Genomic DNA, 19,854 nt, shown 5'->3' on the forward strand with positions numbered 1-19,854 from the left:
TTCCACCATGATGCCTCCTTTCACCCGGGCTTGATTTAGGATGTGGTCACAATCTCTATAGTGCACAAGTTTGGCAACTACTGGTCTGAGGGCTACCCCCGGCAATGGCGGCCATGCCAGAACACAGTTTTCACGTTCAAGAGCACATAATTGAGGGAGTCCTTCCTGGGCCACCTTCATCACAGAGCCAGTTCTCTAGGAAGCTGATCATATTCTCATTGGCGTATTCAATGCGTCGGGCAGGCCTATAATCCAATGGTTTTTTCCCCTTGCCCTATTTTCAGGATCTTCAGCTCTACTCTCTAGGGTCTTAAGCTTGTCCTCCTTTGCGACATTCATTCGCGCATGAATGCCAGTTCATGTGTAATGTCCTCCAGTATGCATTCTGTTGTAGTGACTCTTTCAGCTAGCCTCTGGTGGCTGTCTCTCAGAAGCCCTATGTCCATGGCTACTGTGTCAATTTTCAGCTCAAGCATCTCCCTAGAGGCGGCAAATGGCCTATAAGTATAGTGTTTAGAGTTGTGCCTTGTTGACCCCCGGATGGGGGCCCAGCACCCAAGGCCACCTCATCCATGGCAGTGGAATTCAGATCTTGAGAGGAACATGGGTCAGTCATTTCTTTCTTCTTTGAATATTTACCCATCACCTTTCTCCAACACAGACCCTGGGGAAGGGCAATGGAGGCACAATGGGCAAACTGTGTTTGTGGATGCAACTATCTGAAGCTTTGGGGTGCAAGTGAGTGTAGGGGACAATATGTGAGCCCAGAGAAAGTCTCATCTCTCCAATACCAAAAGCGGTCTCCGATAGCAGCACTGCAAATGATAAATTATGGGGTGGTAGTTATAGTTCCCAGGCACTGGTGGGGGGCACCGGTGAATTCAGTGAGCTTCCACAGGCTGTTCAATTACCCAACACCTGATAGTTCCACTACACACAGTTTCAAAGTCAATGGGCGGTGTTGGCCCTATGTGCTACTAGCACAGTGACCAAACTGGCACTCCCATGAGGTTTCTCCTCTGTGGGGAACAGTTAGTGTGGGAGAAACTGGGGGCAGGGGGATGGCTATGCGGCTTCGACCAGAGCCAACTAGTACTCACAAAGAGGTAGGTGCAGCCAAAAACAGGATCAATCACAGTGGGCCTGCTCCTCTTGGGAGTTGATGGACCCCTGGTGCACCAGACTTGATGCGTCCCAGTAGGGCCCCCCCCTACTGCTTCAGGCCACCCAGGGCCATTCAGCGCCAGTGCCCTAGGCACGCCGCCTGACGTGCTTCACTGGCCCCCAACCGATCCGCGCTGCCACCCACAGCAGGTTGGTGCTGTTATGTACCCTTGATTCTGGAGGCACAAGTCTCAGTCAGCCTCACAATGTGCTCCAAGTATTCAGGTTCAACCTCCAGTGCGTCGAGCCCCTGTGCTGCAGGCCGTTCTCATTGCTGCAATCTTGAAGGGGGCCTTATCGTACAATCCTAGTGGCAGAGCCAAAAGTATTGTTTTCTAACACAAGTTGTCCAGGCCCTAGTGGTGGCGATGGCAAAAGAATGCGTTATGGGATGGAGGGCGCACCCCAACCTCAGCCAGCTGCCACGGGCAATCGCGGACGTCAATCGGGAGTCCCAGCAGCCGCAGCCCCCGATGCTAGCATAGATTTATTACTGAACAGTGATGTCAATGATTCATCTTAATTTAAAGAATGCCAGGCATCCGTGCAACAATGTCTAAAATGTTACTATCCTTTATAACTGAACAACATCCGGTTAGTAAAGACATATGTAGCTCCTGTTTAAAAAGTTGCTACAAAAGTACAGGCCTCGAAACATTCACTCGTCCGCTCGCTATGGTGAGACAGATTTAATCAAGTTAAGCTAAGCTATATTTAGGGCCTACTCGCCCTTTCTGGATACCAAGATTTAAAGGCATCATTATTGCTCACAAAGTGAATGAGTAATAAAGATGCATTTAAATATTGTTATCTTGTTACATTTGCTGCGCTTTCAGAGACAGAGAGACAGTTAGGAGTAGATTTTTCAAGTTACTAGACCTGCAGGTTTGAAAGTATTTAATGAACAAAACACTCCACGTATAGGCAACAGCAAAAATTAAATATATATTTTCATAACAAATCCAATTACAAGCTCTACTGCGCAATCACTTTATCGCACCCACCTTCGTTTTACAATCTGAAGTAGTTGGGTCAAAGTTTCAAAGTTTCAATGTACAATACTGCAGCTCTGGATCGTATTTTACTAATCACAGAAACAAGGCATCACCCCTAATTATTTGTATGAAATTTTATTTTAGAAGGTAAGAATCTGTTAGCACAGAAACTAAATTGGCCCTCGTTTATAGGTTTTCGCCAAATTTACATTCGTCTAAGTTAACATTCAACTTTATGTTTTTTGATGTATCCTTTATGTTGACCCCCAAACAAGAATCCTCTCAGATCTTCAGTACGGGTTCAGGGCCGGCCTGAGCACCGTGGACCAAGTCCTGAACCTAACTCTACTGGCCGCAAAATACACAAGTGTCAAAAAAAACAGTCTCCACCTAGTCTACGTTGACCTCACGGCAGCGTTTGACTGTGTGGTACACACAAAACTATGGCTAATAATGCTGGACATGGGGATTGATCCCCCAATTGTAGATTTTTTACGCGAGTTATACTCTGACGCCACAGGCAAGGTAAGATACGGGCTGGAAGGACAACTCACAGACAGCTTCCCAATACGGAAGGGGGTCAGGCAGGGGTGTGTACTGGCCCCCTTCTTATTCACGCTGTACACCAACGGACTAGAGGCAGCAATGCTGCAGGGCACAAAAGACTTTCCAATAGTAGGACGGCGACCAATTCCAGCATTGCTATACGCCGACGATGCGGTGATACTTGCCCGAACTCCAATACAGTTGCAAAAAGCCGTAAACAACTACTGTACCTTCATGACTAACCTCAACTTGAAAGTTAATATAAAGAAAACTTATGTGATGCATGTCGGCAGTAAAGGGAAAAGGACGAAAACAATCTCAATAGATAACACACCACTCGAAACAACAAAAACCTACCCATATCTCGGAATTACCATCGACGAGGAGTTCAAATGGAAAGACGCAATTAATTCCCGCAAGTTATCGCTCATACGAACAGTCGGCGCCCTAAAAGCCTTTTCTCTCCGCCTAGGGAAAAAACCCTTGGCGGAGATGTTAAAGATTTACAAAGCAAAGTGTATCACCACGGCTATCTTTGGAGCAGGAGTTTGGGGAACGGCAAACGTTGAACAAATCCAAAAGATCGAAAACACCTTCCTCAAATTTTTACTAGCAGTCCCTAAGAGTACGACTACCTTTGGATGCCACTTAGAACTTGGACTAGAATATATTTCAGATCTGATCAAGATCGAACCCATAATGCTATGGCGTAGAATATGGGCAACGGAAGAATGCACACTCACAAGAGCAATCATCGAGGATTGCATGAATCTAGAACATATGGAAAAGATCAGGTGGCTTCATTATGTAAAAACCTTCCTCACAGATATTGGTCTACTGAGGTTCTTCAACGACCCACAATCAGTCGCAGACATAGCAAAAAAAGAACTAAAAAAGATATGTCTGTCCCATTTAAACCAACTAAGACTGATGTCAGAAATAGGAAAACCGTCGGTACAACATAGCCTCATGATACAATCTGTTCCATCCATACAACCATATCTACAGGAAGACTTGACACATTTCGAAAAACTACTGTTAACCCGTTTCAGGTTTAATCTTTTTCACATCATGGTTTCATTCCCCACCCAAAACAACTGGACATACACTAGAACACCATGCCCCTGTGATTCTAATTCTTCCCAGTCCACAATTCACGTCCTCTTCTTCTTTACCTTTTACACTCCATTCCGGAAGAGATGGATTTTACCAATCCTAAAAGCAATGAAGGTCAGAAGATGTCGCCCAGCATTCTTGGCATTGCAGCTCTTGGACAATCTACTAGTCTCAAGATCCGTGGCACATTACCTTAGAGTATGCCTTAAACACCGTACGAACTTATGAACAACCCATGAATCCGCCTAAATACGGCCTCTAGTAAATCCATTGCACAGTATACAGTGAACTAATTGTTTTTAACTCATATCATGTACTTTTTAAACGTATCTATTTTTATCAGTGTTTTTTTACAGTATAAATTTGTACTTTTGTGGTTTTCATATTGAAATCCGAATAAAGTTAATTTTGAATTTGAATCTAGATTTATCATCTCCCTTTGTTCAAATATAAATACAGCTGCAGGCTTCGGCAATGGGTTCACTACTACTTCATGCATAGTGGATAGATGCCAGATGTCCCCATCACATACTCCACACCTACAACTACACTGGCTTTTTAGGGAATGGACAGTTGCTCTGTGACAGCTGCAGTTTTACTTTTACACTGTAAGCACAAGTTCAAAATCTCAGAACACAAAGTGATGTTTGGTAACAAGTAATGACTGGTTGAAGAAGTACCAATGGGCATGGAGCCACAACAGCAAAGACTCCAGCTGCACTCTTGGCTGTTGAGCCACCAGGAATAACTCCAGGAGTTAAGGAGGCAGGAACAAAGGAAATATAAAGAAGTGTGGGGCTCCAAGTTTGCCATTGACCGTTCCATTATATAAGCCAGCCACCATTTGTAAGGGGACACACAAAGACGTGAAGTTCCCATGAGATTCCACTATCTACTCAAATGCACTCAGACCTCAATCAATATTGAATGTGCACACAAAAAGAAACCCTCCACCCATCTCATTAAAGATCGAGTGGACGGACCCTAATTATGGGAGTCTTAACCAACCTTTTATTTGGGCTAAGCCTATGTAGCCTTGGTAGAAAGGTCAGTAGCAACTCTCTTAAAGAAAGATGCACTTTGCCCCTCACCCCCAACCTTGGGGTCTATCTCTGGGAACTTAGGGGCACATTACGATCGCGGTTTTCCAGCATCTTCCGGGCCGGCGGAAGCCACCGCCGGCCCGGAGGATGCGGGAAAACCGCTGGGGAGGCACAAAAGACCCACCGCCAAATTAGGATGGCGGTGGGTCTCAAAATCGGTCCGCAGCTTTTCCGCCGCGGTCGCCTTCCGACCGCGGCAGAAAAGCTCTAACATGGCTGGCAGTGTCTATCAGACACCGCCAGCCATATTAGGATGGCGGAAAACAGATGCCTTTCCGCTGTGGATTCTCCGCCGCGGAAAGGCATAGGGTGATTTCTTTGGGTGATTAGGGGGGTGGGGGTGCACATGGTGGGTACCTATGGTACCCCCCTGCATTTGCGTGCATGAAGCGGCAGGCACCGCGCGGTGCCTGCCGCTTTGTGCATGCACATGCTAAGCATGCATATTTAACCTAGCGGCGGGTGCTGCTTCAAGCAGCACCCGGCGCAATGTTAAATATTGAGGATGTGACAGCCTAATTGCACTGGAGGGACCGCCGCTGCCCCTGCGGACGGTTCCTCCTCCTCTAGGGTGGCGGACGGACGCAGGTCTGTCCGCCACCCTAATGAGCCCCTTAGTCCGATAAAACAAGAGTACCTTTCAATAAGTTTGTATGATTGTCAAGGTCACTGGGAAAAACAACAGGATCAACAGAAAAAAATATGCAGAACAGCAAGGCATCCCAAAAATTATGGAGGGGCTCTTTCCGCCCCAACAGGTATCAACGGCAGAAAGATTAGGTCCTCGATGTGTAAATAGCTAGGCAATGTGTGGAACTAAAAGGGTAATCAGAAGGGGTGGCATAGGCTACCTAGAAAGCAGTGGCAACTGCACAGAAGAAAACCAGACACAATAACAAGGGGACAAAATTCAACATGTAGGGAGATTGTCACAGCATTAATTAAGGCTGGGTGATGAAAAGAGGCAAATTCAATTTGACAGGGACAGTCCTCTGATCGATACTCAAACTCTCACCCTTTCAGTATAACAGTGTTTGAATAGTCTACCATAGACCTCAATGTAGGTTTTGACCACCACCAGACTGTCAACGAATGAGTATATTTGGTAATTTATTTACCACAAATCCATAATGTTAAAAGCAGACAGAACAGAGAAGAGAAGTAGAGAAGAGCAACAGAGTAGAAATAGAAACGTGGACAACAGCAATGGCGATGGCGAAGAGAGCAACATCAGAATAGAGACCAGAGCAGCAGAGAGAAGATTAGTGGAGCAGAGCAACAGTGCAGGAACAGAAAGGAAAAAGATCAGCAGAACGAAAGCTGAAAAGAAGAGCAGAACCGGTTTGGAGTAGGTAAGAGGGACGAGCCCTAGATCTAGCACCAAGGGTACTAAAAATGGAAGACCTTCATCCAACAAGGGAAAGGCCCTGAGTTCCCATCAGCCATAGTTCTTCGATTGGCCCATGGTTTTAGGGAAGTGGCCAAGCAAGAGGGTATCCACTCATACTAAATTGCTGCTGAGCATAAATGGGAAAAGGGCCAAATTGTCAACACTTCCTACAAACTAACTTCATCATTTTTGTGCTATTAAATACCACCATAGGATCTAATAGCCATTAAACAGTTGAAATCAAAAGCCGAACAACCGAACCAGAGTGGCACTTTAGGAACAAATCTATACTGTCCAAGTAGATACTAAAAAGAATATTCCAGCTCCCCCAAATCTTCATCCATTGTCCCTTTACTTTGGCCATCCAGAGGAGAAATATTTCTTTCAACTTATTCACAGATAACATGGTCATCATCAGCAATTCCCTGGATATCCCCATTCTTCAAAGTATTCTCAAATGGTTATGTACCGCTTTGTCCCACACCAGAGACAAAATTAATCATTATGCTTTTGGTTAGACTGTTGGCATTAGAACCTACTTTACTTGAGAGCTAGGATGCTTCGATGAGCACAATACTCTCTTTTTTCAGAAAGGCCACAAACCCCACCAACACTGGTTACAGAACAGACCACAGTTAATGCTTCCGGTATTAGACAGACTTACTACTTTCAGCTGGGTGAGTTCCACAGCAACAACCGTCTCAAGATTCGTCATGCAAACATTAGACTAAGACACCTCCAACTGAACACAGGAGGTTATATGCAATACACAACCCAAAACCATATCAACAAAGACTTCAGCATCCTGTATCAGAGGACGAGTGATAACCTATAGGAAATGGGGTTACTGGTTGTGGGAGGAGAAAACCCTTCTCAAGTAGCAACCACAAATCTGGTCAGGGTGAAACATAAGCAAACCACAGATTAATCAGAGCTTAAACCTCTGGTAGCTTGATACCAAAGCAACCAGGCTTAACTTGGAGGCAATATGTAAAGTATTTATGCAGCACAAAAACAGCAATAAAAAAAGACAAAAAAGAAAAATCCCCCACCAACTTACAAAAATAAAGTAAACTTTAATAAATTATTTGACACCAAATCAACAAAAATCTAAATCAGTGGAACCTGGGATATGCAATTTTAAAGGTTTCTAGGTAAAAATAGTGCTTAAAACCAAAAAGTGCCAACTATGAATATCTGATTGTGCCAGACCAGGACAACGTCACAAGTTCAGGCCTGGTACAAGGACCAAGTTAGGCTGGCTGAACAAAGTACCTTAAATCCTGGTTGTAAAGTGTTGTGAGGTTCCTTGTCGAGGATGCATCACGCAGCGTCAGTTCTGAGGAGTTGCATGGTACTACATCAGGGATGCGCCGCGCCACTGCGGTTCCGATGTGGAGCTCCGAGGAAATGAGTCAGTTCTGCTAGGACCGCACCTTAGCTGGAGAGCATAGTCAGGCACACTTCCAAGGGTCCAGAACTAGGGTAGCACCACTTGGGGACAGGAATCACAGCAGGCAGAGTTCAGGTGCAGAGTTCAGGGCGGTTGGAGCCTTTTATGTTCCCAGGCTCTGATCAGGAGCCCAGCCAGCTAGCCCTTGGAGTCACTCTAGTGGTCCATGGTTCAAGATGCAGGTCCAGTTCTTCTCACTCAGACAGCAGGGCATCAGAACAGTAAAGCAGCAGATTAGCAGTCCTTCTGAGTCGTCCACAGGTCCAGATATGCAATGAAGAGTTGAGTTTGAGGGTCCACTACTTCTACCTGGTGCCCACTTTGAAGTGGAAGAATCTTCTAAAGCACTCCCTCCCCTACAGTGGTGTCTGGAATTTCCTGCCTCCCTGCTCTGGCCGTAGCTTATCGGGGGGACAATAGATGGTTGTATGGTAGAGGCACGCATGGCTAAACCATGCATGACTCTACCAGACAGCCCGAACCACGAATGTATATAAACCACCCATTCCTTTACCAAACATGTTTTTACATGGATGGCTCAGGTCGCCACTACTCTGACCCCCCTACCCAAGTTACAAACCCCCTACACACACACCCCCCCCGCCCTGAGGCCCTAAACCTGAAACCTACCCATTCAGCTCCCCCTGCCCGGAGGCCTAAAACCCTCTCCCTTAACATACACTAACCCAACCCCCTCCCAATCCCGCGCTGTCCCTAACCGTTAACCCGTTCAGTGCTCATGACGGCCTGGAGCCATCATGATGCACAGTGGGCGTGTGCTCATGATGGCTCCAGGCTGTCATGGCACCCATGGGGGAAGCGCTGGCGCTCCCCCCGTGGGACACCAATCTGGGTGTTTTCACCTGGGAAGGGGAAGCCCTTTCCCCTGCCTCCCTCCGCCCCTCACTCCACGTCATCAATGACGTCAGCGTGCCATTTGTTTTAAATAAATGGCCCACTGGACCACCAGGGAATATTTATGGGTAGAGGCCCCTTTGGCAAGGGTCACTCCCCTTTGGGGGCATTGTTTGTGGCTGTCTGCCCCCATGGGGGGGCAGATCGCGCCATTTTTGTTTGACATAGTGCCCACTAGACCACTAGGGATTTATTTGTGGAGAGTGACCCCTTGGGCAAGGGTCACCCTCCTTTGGGGGCAATATTTGTGGTTGTGTCTGCCCCCCAGGGGGGCAGATCACCATGTCTTTTTTAAAATTGGTCGCTCCCCTTTGGGGAGCATGAATTTGGCAGTTTCTGCCCCCCTGGAGGCACATCGGCCGATTTGTTTTTGTATGGCCACTAGGCCACCAGGGATTTATTTGTGGGGAGTGGCCCCTTGGGCAAGGGTCGCTACCCTTTGGGGGTATTGTTTGTGGCTGTCTGCCACCAAGGGGGGACAGATCTCGCTATTTTTTTTATATAGAGCCCACTAGACCACCAGGGTTTTATTTGTGGAGCGTGACCCCTTGGTCAAAGGTCGCTCCCCTTTGGGGGTAATGTTTGTGGCTGTCTGCCACCGTGGGGGGACAGATCTCGCTGTTTTTTTATATTGGGCCCACTAGACCACCAGGGTTTTATTTGCGGAGCATGACCCCTTGGGAAAGGGTCCCTCTCCTTTGGGGGCAATGTTTGTGGCTGTGTCTGGTGGGCAGATCTCGCCATGTTTTTTAAAATTGGGCCCACTAGACCACCAGGGATTAGTTTGTGGGGAATTGCCCCTTGGGCAAGGGTTGCTTCCCTTTTTGGAGCATTAATTTGGCTGTTTCTGCCACCCTGAGGGGCAGATCGGCTGATTTGTTTTTTTGTAGGGCCACTAGGCCGCCAGGGTTTTTTTTATGTTGGGAAGTGGCCCCTTGGACAAGGGTGGCTCCCATTTATGGGAGGATGATTGTGGTCATTTCTGCCCTCTTTGGGTGGCAGAATAGCAGTATGTTTTTAGGCCCATCTACCCCCAAGGGGGCAGAAGCCACTAGACACCAGTTTTTTTTTTTAAATGTTTGTGTTGGGGAGTGGCCTCAAGGGCAAGGGTTGCTCCCCTTTTACGGGGGTGAATATTTTACTTATACTCTTAGGCCCACCTACCCCTTAGCTTGGCTGGTGGATTGTGTGTGTGGACTGGTGCATTATTTACATATGTGATTGTAATTTTTTTGTCTCCTTTTTATTCTAGTGTAAAGCTTTTTATTCCTGTTTGCGGTTTCTGCAGTGGTTGTTCTGCAGTTTTGGGTAGTTGCATTTTTTTGGTAAGAAAAACATTTTTGTTATATTTACTCCAAATGAGTATTATTGCCATGCATAAATGAATTTTTTTGTAAGTGGTGTCATAATGGCAGCATATTTAGTTCGTGTTTTGAGCCCTGACATTCTTTGCGATGTGTTTTGCATGGTCTTATTTGTAATTTTCTTTTCTCTTTCTTTTTTAGTGGGATATTGTTGATCCATACTGTGTCTGTGCAGAGTAGGTAGTGATGAGTCTAGCTGCTTCTGGCAATTGAGTGGTATCGTTTTGGAGTATACAGGTCTTTCTGATAAAGACGCATTTTGTTTATTACTTATTCTAAAAAGTGTTTGTTGTTGTTGACTTGTTTGACAAATTACCTTTATTAGTAAGCATTTTGGCTAGCCGTAGAATGACTGCTCAGCAGGTGGCTGGTATGCTTCTTGAATCTTCCTCTGAGCAGGATAATGAGATTGACAGTGCGTCTGAAGGACAGGAGGGAGGGGAAGATTCAGGCACAGGTTTTCTCTCCACATGGAATCATCAGATGATTAAGGTACTCTCAGTGGGGATGAAGCTACTCTCAGGGTGGATGAAGCTGCTCTCAGTGTGGATTAAATAATAAATAAATAAATGCCAGCATTTGTAAAGCGCACAGCTACCTCCAACGGAAGTGTCCCGGCGCTGTCCGTATACCGCTTAGGATCCCTTCCTGGCTTTTCCCTGTGAAATGTCCACTCCTGGTCACCCCCAAGGTGAAGCCATGCATCCCAGCGCTGTTGGGGCTGTTGTGGAGATTAAGCAAGCTATTGCCCAGAGTTGCAGAGTGGGACCCATGATTAGATTAGGCACCGAGGCAAGAATTATCAGGTCCGAGGAAATTGAGCCCAGGACCCGCCGAGGCGGGCATTGAACCCTGGTCCCGGACCAGACCTCTGCGTCAGGGTCTGCCGCTCTAACCATTTGAGCCACACTTCTCCACATTAAGTGCTTGTTTTAGAGGAGGATACTGCTGTGACGATGGTACAAAAGGCACCTGGATTGCAGCCTGAGGCTGCTAGGCTTCCTACTGGAAGTGCTGGACTCGGAGTTGATCCAAACATATTGCAGGGTCTAGAGTGGATTGTGAACATTTTTTGCCTATACAGTTTTTTCAGTTGTTCATGGATGATGTATTTTTGGGTGAGATTGTTGAGCAGACTAATTTGTATGCTGAACAGTTTTTGAAGGACAACAGTGACAAACTTAGGCCCCACTCTAGAGTTACCAGGTGGACTCCCACAAATCTGGAAGAATTGAAGAAGTTTTTGGGTTTGACTTTATTGATGGGTTTGATAAGGAAGCCGTCCATGGCTTCATATTGGTCTACCAGTCCCTTGATGGCAAGGGCCATATTTCCTGCAGTTATGACTCGTGATCGGTATTTACTTTTGCTTCGGATGCTACATTCTGTTGATAATGCTTTGGAGTTGCCACGCGATCACCCTGACTGTGACCGTCTTATTAAGATTCAGCATGTTCTTGATCACTTTGTAGATCAATTTTCAGAGATCTATACTCCAGGGAAAGAAATATCTACTGACGAGTCTTTGGCCCTGTTCAAGGGCTGTTTGTTTTTGAGGTAGCACATTCCTAGCAAGAGGGCACGCTATGAAATTAAGCTGCATATGTTGTCTGAGAGTAGGACAGGATATGTTTCTAATTTCTGTGTGTACACTGGTAGGGATCGCACTATTGAGCCATGTGGCTGAAACGAAGGTACCTGTTGAAAATTGATACTTAGTTAACTGTTACCGTTTTAAATTAATTGGCTGTAACTATTTTGGAGCATTTAACAATCATATGAGATGTTTAATACTTTTTCTTAAAGTTTTTATCTTAAATTACATTTTTATAAACTAACTCCATTTTAAAATATTTTCTTATAAAATGCGCAGTTTATGTATCCTTACATTTGTAAATGCCACCGCCAGCTTTATTGTACACTATCATGGAAAATTAATTTTTGTTTGTTATATGTGCTTTTATGACTGTAAAAGTCGCAATAAAGTTACCATGATGATGATGATGACATGTGGATCAAGCGGTCGCATTTTGTGCAAAAATGTTAGTTTAGTCTGGAAATAGGCCTAGTGTCTCCAAAACCGGTTTAGTTTTGTAACTACAAGATAAAAACAGTGGCCAAATGGTATAAACAACCCAGGCCTTGAATGCTTTGGAGAGATCTTCATGCCAGAGCTATCACCAGAGGTCATGCCAGATTTCAGTGGCCCTTGCTTCCAGTTGGATATTTGATTCCAGAAGCAGTACTGAAGGTGTCCTTCACCTGGAGCACAAATCCTACCTCTGTGGCAGAGGTCTGCTACAGAATACTTGCAGCCAGCATGTCAAAGATATGCTGTATGATCCATCCTATGAAACTCGCATGGCAGATTTTGCTATTTTATGCTGTAGCTGAGGTTTAGCACAGAATTTAGGAATAGTATTGGGGTGCTAGGATGTCAGAAACTCACTATGTTAGAAACATTTATCTTGTTTTTGCTGGTCTCTATATGCTTAACTACTTTTATTTTCACATTGTGTGGTTACTATCCATATTTTATTCACGAGACTGAGGGTTTTAAAACAAACAATTTAAACTTCACGTCCTAGTTTCTGTGTGCTATTTTTGAGTATGTTATTCATAAAGGAAAGTTTGGTAGGATTGCTACTGTAGCTACTGTAGCTCTATAATGCCTGCACAAGTTTGCTCAGTCATCAGAACTGCAGTCCAGCTGGCTCCCTAAATGATTGTTTATGCACTAAAGTAAGTCCTTATATCAGGGGGTTAGAAATCTGGCTCCTGCAGCTCTGGGGACCCCTCCAGTTTTCATACCACTGGTATCAAAAATAAACTTTTTAACAGTATCTTTTTCAAAAGTGATCCTCCAAAATCTGTGTTCAACAGAGATTTAGGCTTAAATATTTCGAACTCAACAAATTCATTTTGTAGCTGTTTCCTTGCTAAAAGAGAACATTATTACATTTAATATAATATCTCAATGCATTCCTTTAGAACAGCCAACCATGCATGACAAGTTTAACACTAAAGTTTTAAATGGCCTGCTCCATGCATCCTGCCTTATGTGCAGCAAGGGCTAGTTAGGAGTGACAACATTAAAGGGAAAGGTTTAGTAGGCTTATCAATGGGTGTGGGAGGGGGGGGGGGTAGAATTTGCAGTACTGAAATTGCACAGCCAGGTTACAAATTCCAGACCTGCAGTCAGTTTGCACTGTCCCTGCAGTGGGCAGCTCAATGGGTGGCGTAGCCCATTTAACGTTCAGATCCTGGGTACCATTTACACCCCGTACTAGGGACGTAAAGGTAAGTTACTTTACTTTACTTTACTTTACTTTAAACCATTTTATAATGCGCTCCATTACTGGGGAGTATCCTGGCGCGAGACAAGGGAAAAAGAAACAGACATCAAGACTCAGAGAATGAAAGAAAACACATCAGATTGTACTCTTGAAGAGGTGAGTTTTTAGATGTTTTTTGAATGCAGCCACTGTTGGCAAGGAACGCAGATGGAAAGGGAGAGCGTTCCAGGCCCGGGCCACAATCACAGAAATCGACTGACCACCAAGTCTGAACCGTTTAAAACGTGGAAGAGACAATTTAGACAGAGTAGAAGATCTCAGGGTACGTGCAGGGACATATCTGACAAATCTCTTTCTCAAATAGATGGGGCCTTGATCATGGGTTGCCCGGAAAGCCAGCACCAGAGATTTAAACATAATGCGCTGTCTGACCGGGAGCCAATGGAGCGTGCGCATCTCCACGCGCACGCTCTTCCATCTAGGTATGTTAAATAATAGACGGACGGCCGCATTCTGAATAATTTGCAGACGCTGCACCAAATAGGCGGGTATGCCACTAAACAGTGCATTGGCATAGTCCAACCTAGCCAAGATGAGCGCCCGAGCAACCGACTCCCTCGCATCCCTAGGAAGTAGGGGGAAGAATTTGCGTAGCATTCTCAAAGTGGCGAAGCAGGTGCCTGTAAGCTTCTTAATGTGATGCTCAAATTTTAGGTCCTCCGTGAACCAAATGCCAAGATTTTTGGCAGGTCTCCCCATCTCACTAGGGCCGGGAATGTTAGAAGGCCACAGTGAGCTCTTGAACGAGGGGGGAAAGGAGCCATAAAAGAGCACCTCTGACTTGTCCTCATTGCACTTCAGCTGGGCCTCCGTTAACCAGCGAAATACAGAGGACAAACACAGGTGGACCGTGGATGTATCCAGATCGGCATCGGGCCAGGTAAACAGCAGTTGGGTATCGTCTGCATACCCTATGATCTTAGCCCCAAACTGTTCCGCTAGATAAACCAGGGGGGTGATATAAACATTGAACAGTAAGGGGCTAAGAGTTGACCCCTGCGGAACACCTGTGCACAGAGGTTTAGGCTTCGAGGCATGGGGAGGCAGCCAGACCTGCTGGGTCCTATTAGATAGAAAAGAGGACAGCCAATCCAGGACTACACCCCCGATGCCCACAGCCGACAGCCGGCCGAGGAGGAGGTCATGAGGGACAGTGTCGAAGGCAGCAGAGAGGTCCAATAAAATTAGGACCGCTCTGCCACCCCTGTCTAAACAGTCCCGAATAGCCTCGGTCATTTCCACCAAGGCCGTCTCGGTGCTGTAAGCAGCCCTGAAGCCCGATTGAGCGGGATGGAGGGCCTTAGAGGTTTCCACAAAGCTCTCCAATTGTTGGAATACTACCTTTTCACAAATTTTAGTAAGTGCCGGTAGCAAGGAAATCGGACGATAATTCCCCGGAGTCGCCACATCCAGTCCGGGTTTCTTCAGGAGCGGCAGAAGTTTGGCCCGTTTCCAAACAGAAGGAACAACGCCCGAAGCCAGGGAGAGGTTCACTATCTGCGTGGTCTCATCACAGACCAAATCTGCCACCTCCGACAGCACCCGGGCCGGACATGGGTCAGATGGAGAGCCAGATTTTAGGGACTGAAGGAGGGGCAGAACAACATCCTCCTCAATCTGCATGAAATTAATGAGTTGCTGTCCCGAGTATGGGCAGTAGGAGGGTAGTGGGGAGATTGTGGGCCATTTAAGGGTATGGCAATTTCATAATGTTAAAAGGGGGAGCTCAGGTTATTTTTCTCTACTTAGCAGGAGTAAACAGCACATAGTTCTATAACCAGCAAAATAAATGTCAAGGAAAAAAACGCGGAGTACACCTCGCAAAAGAGTGTCATTTCCAACAAAACCCAAAAGTTGTTTAGAACAGCTACCATTTACTTAAGGTGCGTCAAACTCTTAAATGAGGTTAGTCAAATAATGACATACTTTTAATACCTGGTTAATAACAATCATAAACCAAAGTAACACCGTGAAGGGATAGCATTATAAACATTAAATACGGTAGTGACTTTTTTTCGTAATCAGGGGTGTCCAACACGCCACAACAGATATGTAAAATATTCATGCGAGATAGATTGTCATAGAGCCACTTGGATAATAGCGGATATCATGAACATATGTCATGCCACCCAGGCCTCAGGAACTAACCATGAACGCTGCTGTTTTAGACTGTTTTTCATCAGAAGCTCACACCTCAATTACAAAAATAATAGAAGAGAACAACCTACAGCTTCTGATAATGTTGACAATGTAATGTCTGTGTTAACTAATCTAAGCCAGGTACAGAATGTTGCAATTTTGTCTCGTTACACCACTGATTCCTACTTTTTCTACGCCAGACAACTACTTTGTCAGGCAGACGTCATGAACCACATTCTGAGTCACACTAGCCTCAACCACCTGGGGTAGAATAATGCATTGTGGAACCACCCGTGTTCTAGGAGAACTCCATTTCTAACAACAAGCCCATCAATGTCTCATTTTGATATTACTGATAACAAGTGCAACACAGGTGATTTGATGACTGAAATAAGTACTCAGACAAAGAGGAGCTTGTGATCCATCTACCTCTCCTGAACCTTTTCAATTGGTTCACTCAGGTGAATAAAATAAGGCAGGGCTGGACTATTTAAAGATTGATTGGCTCTGAAAATACCTTTCAGCATTGTTCAGGGTATTTAAGAAATCAAGACATTTGCTGCTGCTCTCCTGAAGTCAATTAATTGCTATTAAATAATGGAATCAATATAGTTATTTTTCTGAGACATTTCCTTTTACCTGAAGTTTTTTAAGTAGTGCTGCTTCAGTATTATTTCCTTGTTTTGCTTGCTTTGCTTTCCAGAACTGCTTTTGTGCCGAATATCTGCTCATAGGACATACTTTGAAGAGACAATCTGCAATAATAGTAAAATACGTTAAATATATTTCTTTAAAAGAAGGTCACTTTATAACATTTTAACTTTCAGGTGGACAATACAAATATCAATGCAGTTACAGTTCTAGAGATACAACTCGGAACATTTGTTCATTGTGAATTTCCAATGCGCTGGTGCTTAATCGCTGCTACAGCTCTGAAAAGCGCAATCATGTGACGTCAGCAAGAGGAGGTCTCAATACCCCTGCTGCATCCCTTGCTCGCCTCCACCTCGCATTTGTATTAGGTCAATCTTTTCTTTGCGTCAACGGACGGGCCATGCCCCCAATTTTAAATCCACAACTAAATCCCTCCGTAGTGGGAGGCCCCGACCCTGTCAACAGAAAAAGCATCAGCTTGCTCTTCACTCCAGGTGTGTTTCGGCTCCTTAATGAACCTTGATCACAGGTGAGCAATCTCTGATGTAAGGTGACCACATTTAAAGGCAGACTTCTCGTTTATTCTATAGTCTGCCAGTCACTCACACACACACACTATTATATACAAACATATACTCCTTGTGTCTGGACAAAGCTATACCTCTCTGACGAGCTTTAATGAGAGGGAAACACAAAACGAACGGTTACAGTTAGGATTTAGCATTTAAAATATCCCTGGAAATTCACTGAAAAAACAGCATGTTACAGGGGTGTTATAGATAGGCTATTGAATTTTAAAAAAACATAGAAATTCACTGCAAAAAAACAAAGGTTTAAGGGACGTTATAGTAAGGCTGACATTTCACTCGTACAACACCAGAGACATTTAGCACTTGTAGCTAAGCTGAGCTAACTATATAACTTGTGCCACCGCAATGCACTGCTTATGACCTCGTATCTTAGACCACTCATGATATGGTCAGTGACATCACTCATGACATATCAAATGACATCACTGCAGTAGGATCATTTAGTTTGATTAATGAAATCATGAAGTAGTTTTTTGGTTGTAAGCTGCTACAGTGCCTTTTTGAGGTATAATGTTTTTAATGATGCTTATTATCAATTAATAGCCCTGAGAAAATGATGGTGTCACGAAACACATGTCGGCTGTTTTAATTATTAATGACTTTCTGGATGAACAATATTGAAATCATCTTTTAGCCAGTTGCTTAAATGGAATAAAACAATATCCATAAATAGAAGTGGGCAGATTTCTTCTTCAAGTGAAACTTTTCTTTTCCTTGTATCCAATATTATTATGTCGTTATGGACTGACTACTGGTTGGGGAACTGGTGAGCTGATAAATCCTGTAACCCACATACATTTATTGAAATTATTTTACCAAGTGGCAGCCACCGCTAGGCAATTAGTGGACCTTCCCTCAAGCTTTCCGCTTACACCGCTTCGCATGGACCTTAGGATTAGACCAATTGCTTACGAAGCTGCTCTTAGACTTCTTTTATTCTGGCAACGACTGTGGTGTACCCCAGAATTTGCGGCATATAGGGAAGAGCTGAGTGGGGTGTTGAGCTTACATGGTGCAAGCAAATTATCATGGTTGGCTTTCATCAACAACACTATTGTGGCCTTGGAAAGGGGCAACTTGTGGAATAATGCAGAAGAAACCTCTTCAATAACATCTAGGAGGGACCTGATAGAGAGCTATAGGGAGCATAAACAGGCCCGGTTGCAGGGGAGCTCTATGTCTGGCTCACGATCTACAGTATTTTTAGAAATAAAAGATCAGTACAGACTAGAGCATGCCCTGGATGATATCCAGCCGGCCTTTACCAAGAAGTTATGTCTGCAGTTTAGGCACGAGGTACTCGCGTCGCGTGCATTTACAAACAAATGGGCGAGTCCATCCAATTTGGGGTGCCCGGCCTGTAGCAATGCAGCAGAGATGGAATATCTGCCAAGGGTACAAGAAGATGAGACACTAATGGCTATTACAGCTATGCAGAAATCTGGGATCTAAGCACTGCACTGAGGTTTTTAGGATACGTAAATAAGACACTCACATGCCCCTTATGTTTTCAATATCACGTTGCTTATTTTTATGTGGTGTGTACATAGAGCTATCCTAAAGACTAGCCTATAGGCTCTGCCTGACCATTTTATCATATTTTATAAACTAGGTCTGGTACATTTTTAACAAGTATGAAAGTATTTTATGACTTTTAAATAAGTACCTCCTAATCAAATTATGTTATATACTTCGTTTTTTGTACCTTCTTATCTGCATATTCTTTTTAATATGATCACGTGATGGCAGTGATGTTAGCAATATAAACTTTGGTTTCTGAAATATTGCTAGAGCTATAATACTGCCTATGTATTGCACGCGCATTTTATTGGATCTTATACCCATCGGACAAATTTAGGTCCTTGGAGGGTAGAATGCTGGATAATGGAGTGTTTTATGTAATACCAATGCAATGCACGTGTACTTTTTGAGTTACTCTGCCCCCTTACCCAGAGCTTTGATAGTTTTTATTTTTAAGAAAGAAAAATGTAATTGAATGAAATATATTTTTATCTGTGCTTTTATAGGCATATTGACCGCAATAAAGATTTTTGATGATTATGATGACTAGTTATAGCTAGGTCAGCTGTTCCACAGGATATCATTTGTTATGTTGCTAATAACCTTAGCCCTGTTTGAAAAATCTACACAAAACATTCCTAAAAGGTACTACTTTGTGACTAGTTTACACATTGTAAGTTTTGGGGTAATCAGTCAAGCTGGAGTCGAGAAAAAAGGGGGTTTGCAAACTGTGAAATCACCATGCATTTTCCGTAGACAACTTTAGGCAGGGATAGAGCAAAAACTGCTGAATGGAATACACTAAATTTGGCAGGCAGCTATATCTAGGTCCACATATTGTGAGTTAGTGATATGGTATAAATCCGTTCAGTAGTTTTTAAGAAATGACAGTAAGAAAATATGTGTATATCTGGGCAGTAGGGTATTTGAGAGGTTCTCGCGGTAGCACCATTTTAAAACAAAAAACGCTCTGATTGGTCCAGGGAGCTTTGTTTCCCCTTAAGCCATCTTGCTCTCTCAGGAGTCAGGCTGCCAGCAACTTGAGAAAAATTTTGCTGGTAGCCATTACAGGACGCAGGGACTTAGTCCCCTGTCATTAACTTTAAAGAAAAAAAAGTGATGTAAGGGGCCCACTTTACCACGGGATTCCTGTGGTTATCGGAAAAACAAATGTTGGCCTGGGACTAGTTTCATTGATATGGGGAATGGAACTATCTATGTTGAGCACCTCCCCAACCAATATTCAACCCAGGGAAGAGATCTCCAGAGCCCGATGTATTAATGTGGGGAGGAGGGAGGTATACTCGGTTCGGGGGCCCCATCCCCGGGGGCCAGATCATGAAATATGGGGAGGTTGGTGCACAGCCCCCCTCCCGGAGCTGTATTCAGCCCTGGGGACCCCATTCCCCGGGCTTTTAAAAACCCTGGGGATCCCATCCCCCAGGGCCGCTACCATACTTTAAAGGGAGGGGGCCATGCAGCCCCACTCCTTGAGCCTGTGACGACTCAATCGCAGTTTTTCGAGGAGCCCACCCCAGGGAACAGTAG

General features: G+C 44.6%; 1 protein-coding gene across 3 annotated transcripts in view; it reads right to left on the reverse strand.

Moving 5' to 3' along the window:
- Positions 1-19,854, reverse strand: part of ITPR2 (inositol 1,4,5-trisphosphate receptor type 2) — a 1,735,249-nt gene that overhangs the window by 1,365,072 nt on the left and 350,323 nt on the right. For all 3 annotated transcript variants that reach the window (XM_078674117.1, XM_078674116.1, XM_078674118.1), the window contains exon 3: positions 16,181-16,296. In XM_078674117.1, the coding sequence (XP_078530243.1) occupies positions 16,181-16,296 (116 nt within the window). The remainder of the gene's footprint in view (positions 1-16,180; positions 16,297-19,854) is intronic.

The sequence above is a fragment of the Lissotriton helveticus genome, chromosome 1_1 (genome assembly GCF_964261635.1).
Source record: "Lissotriton helveticus chromosome 1_1, aLisHel1.1, whole genome shotgun sequence".
Classification (NCBI taxonomy): Eukaryota; Metazoa; Chordata; class Amphibia; order Caudata; family Salamandridae; genus Lissotriton; species Lissotriton helveticus.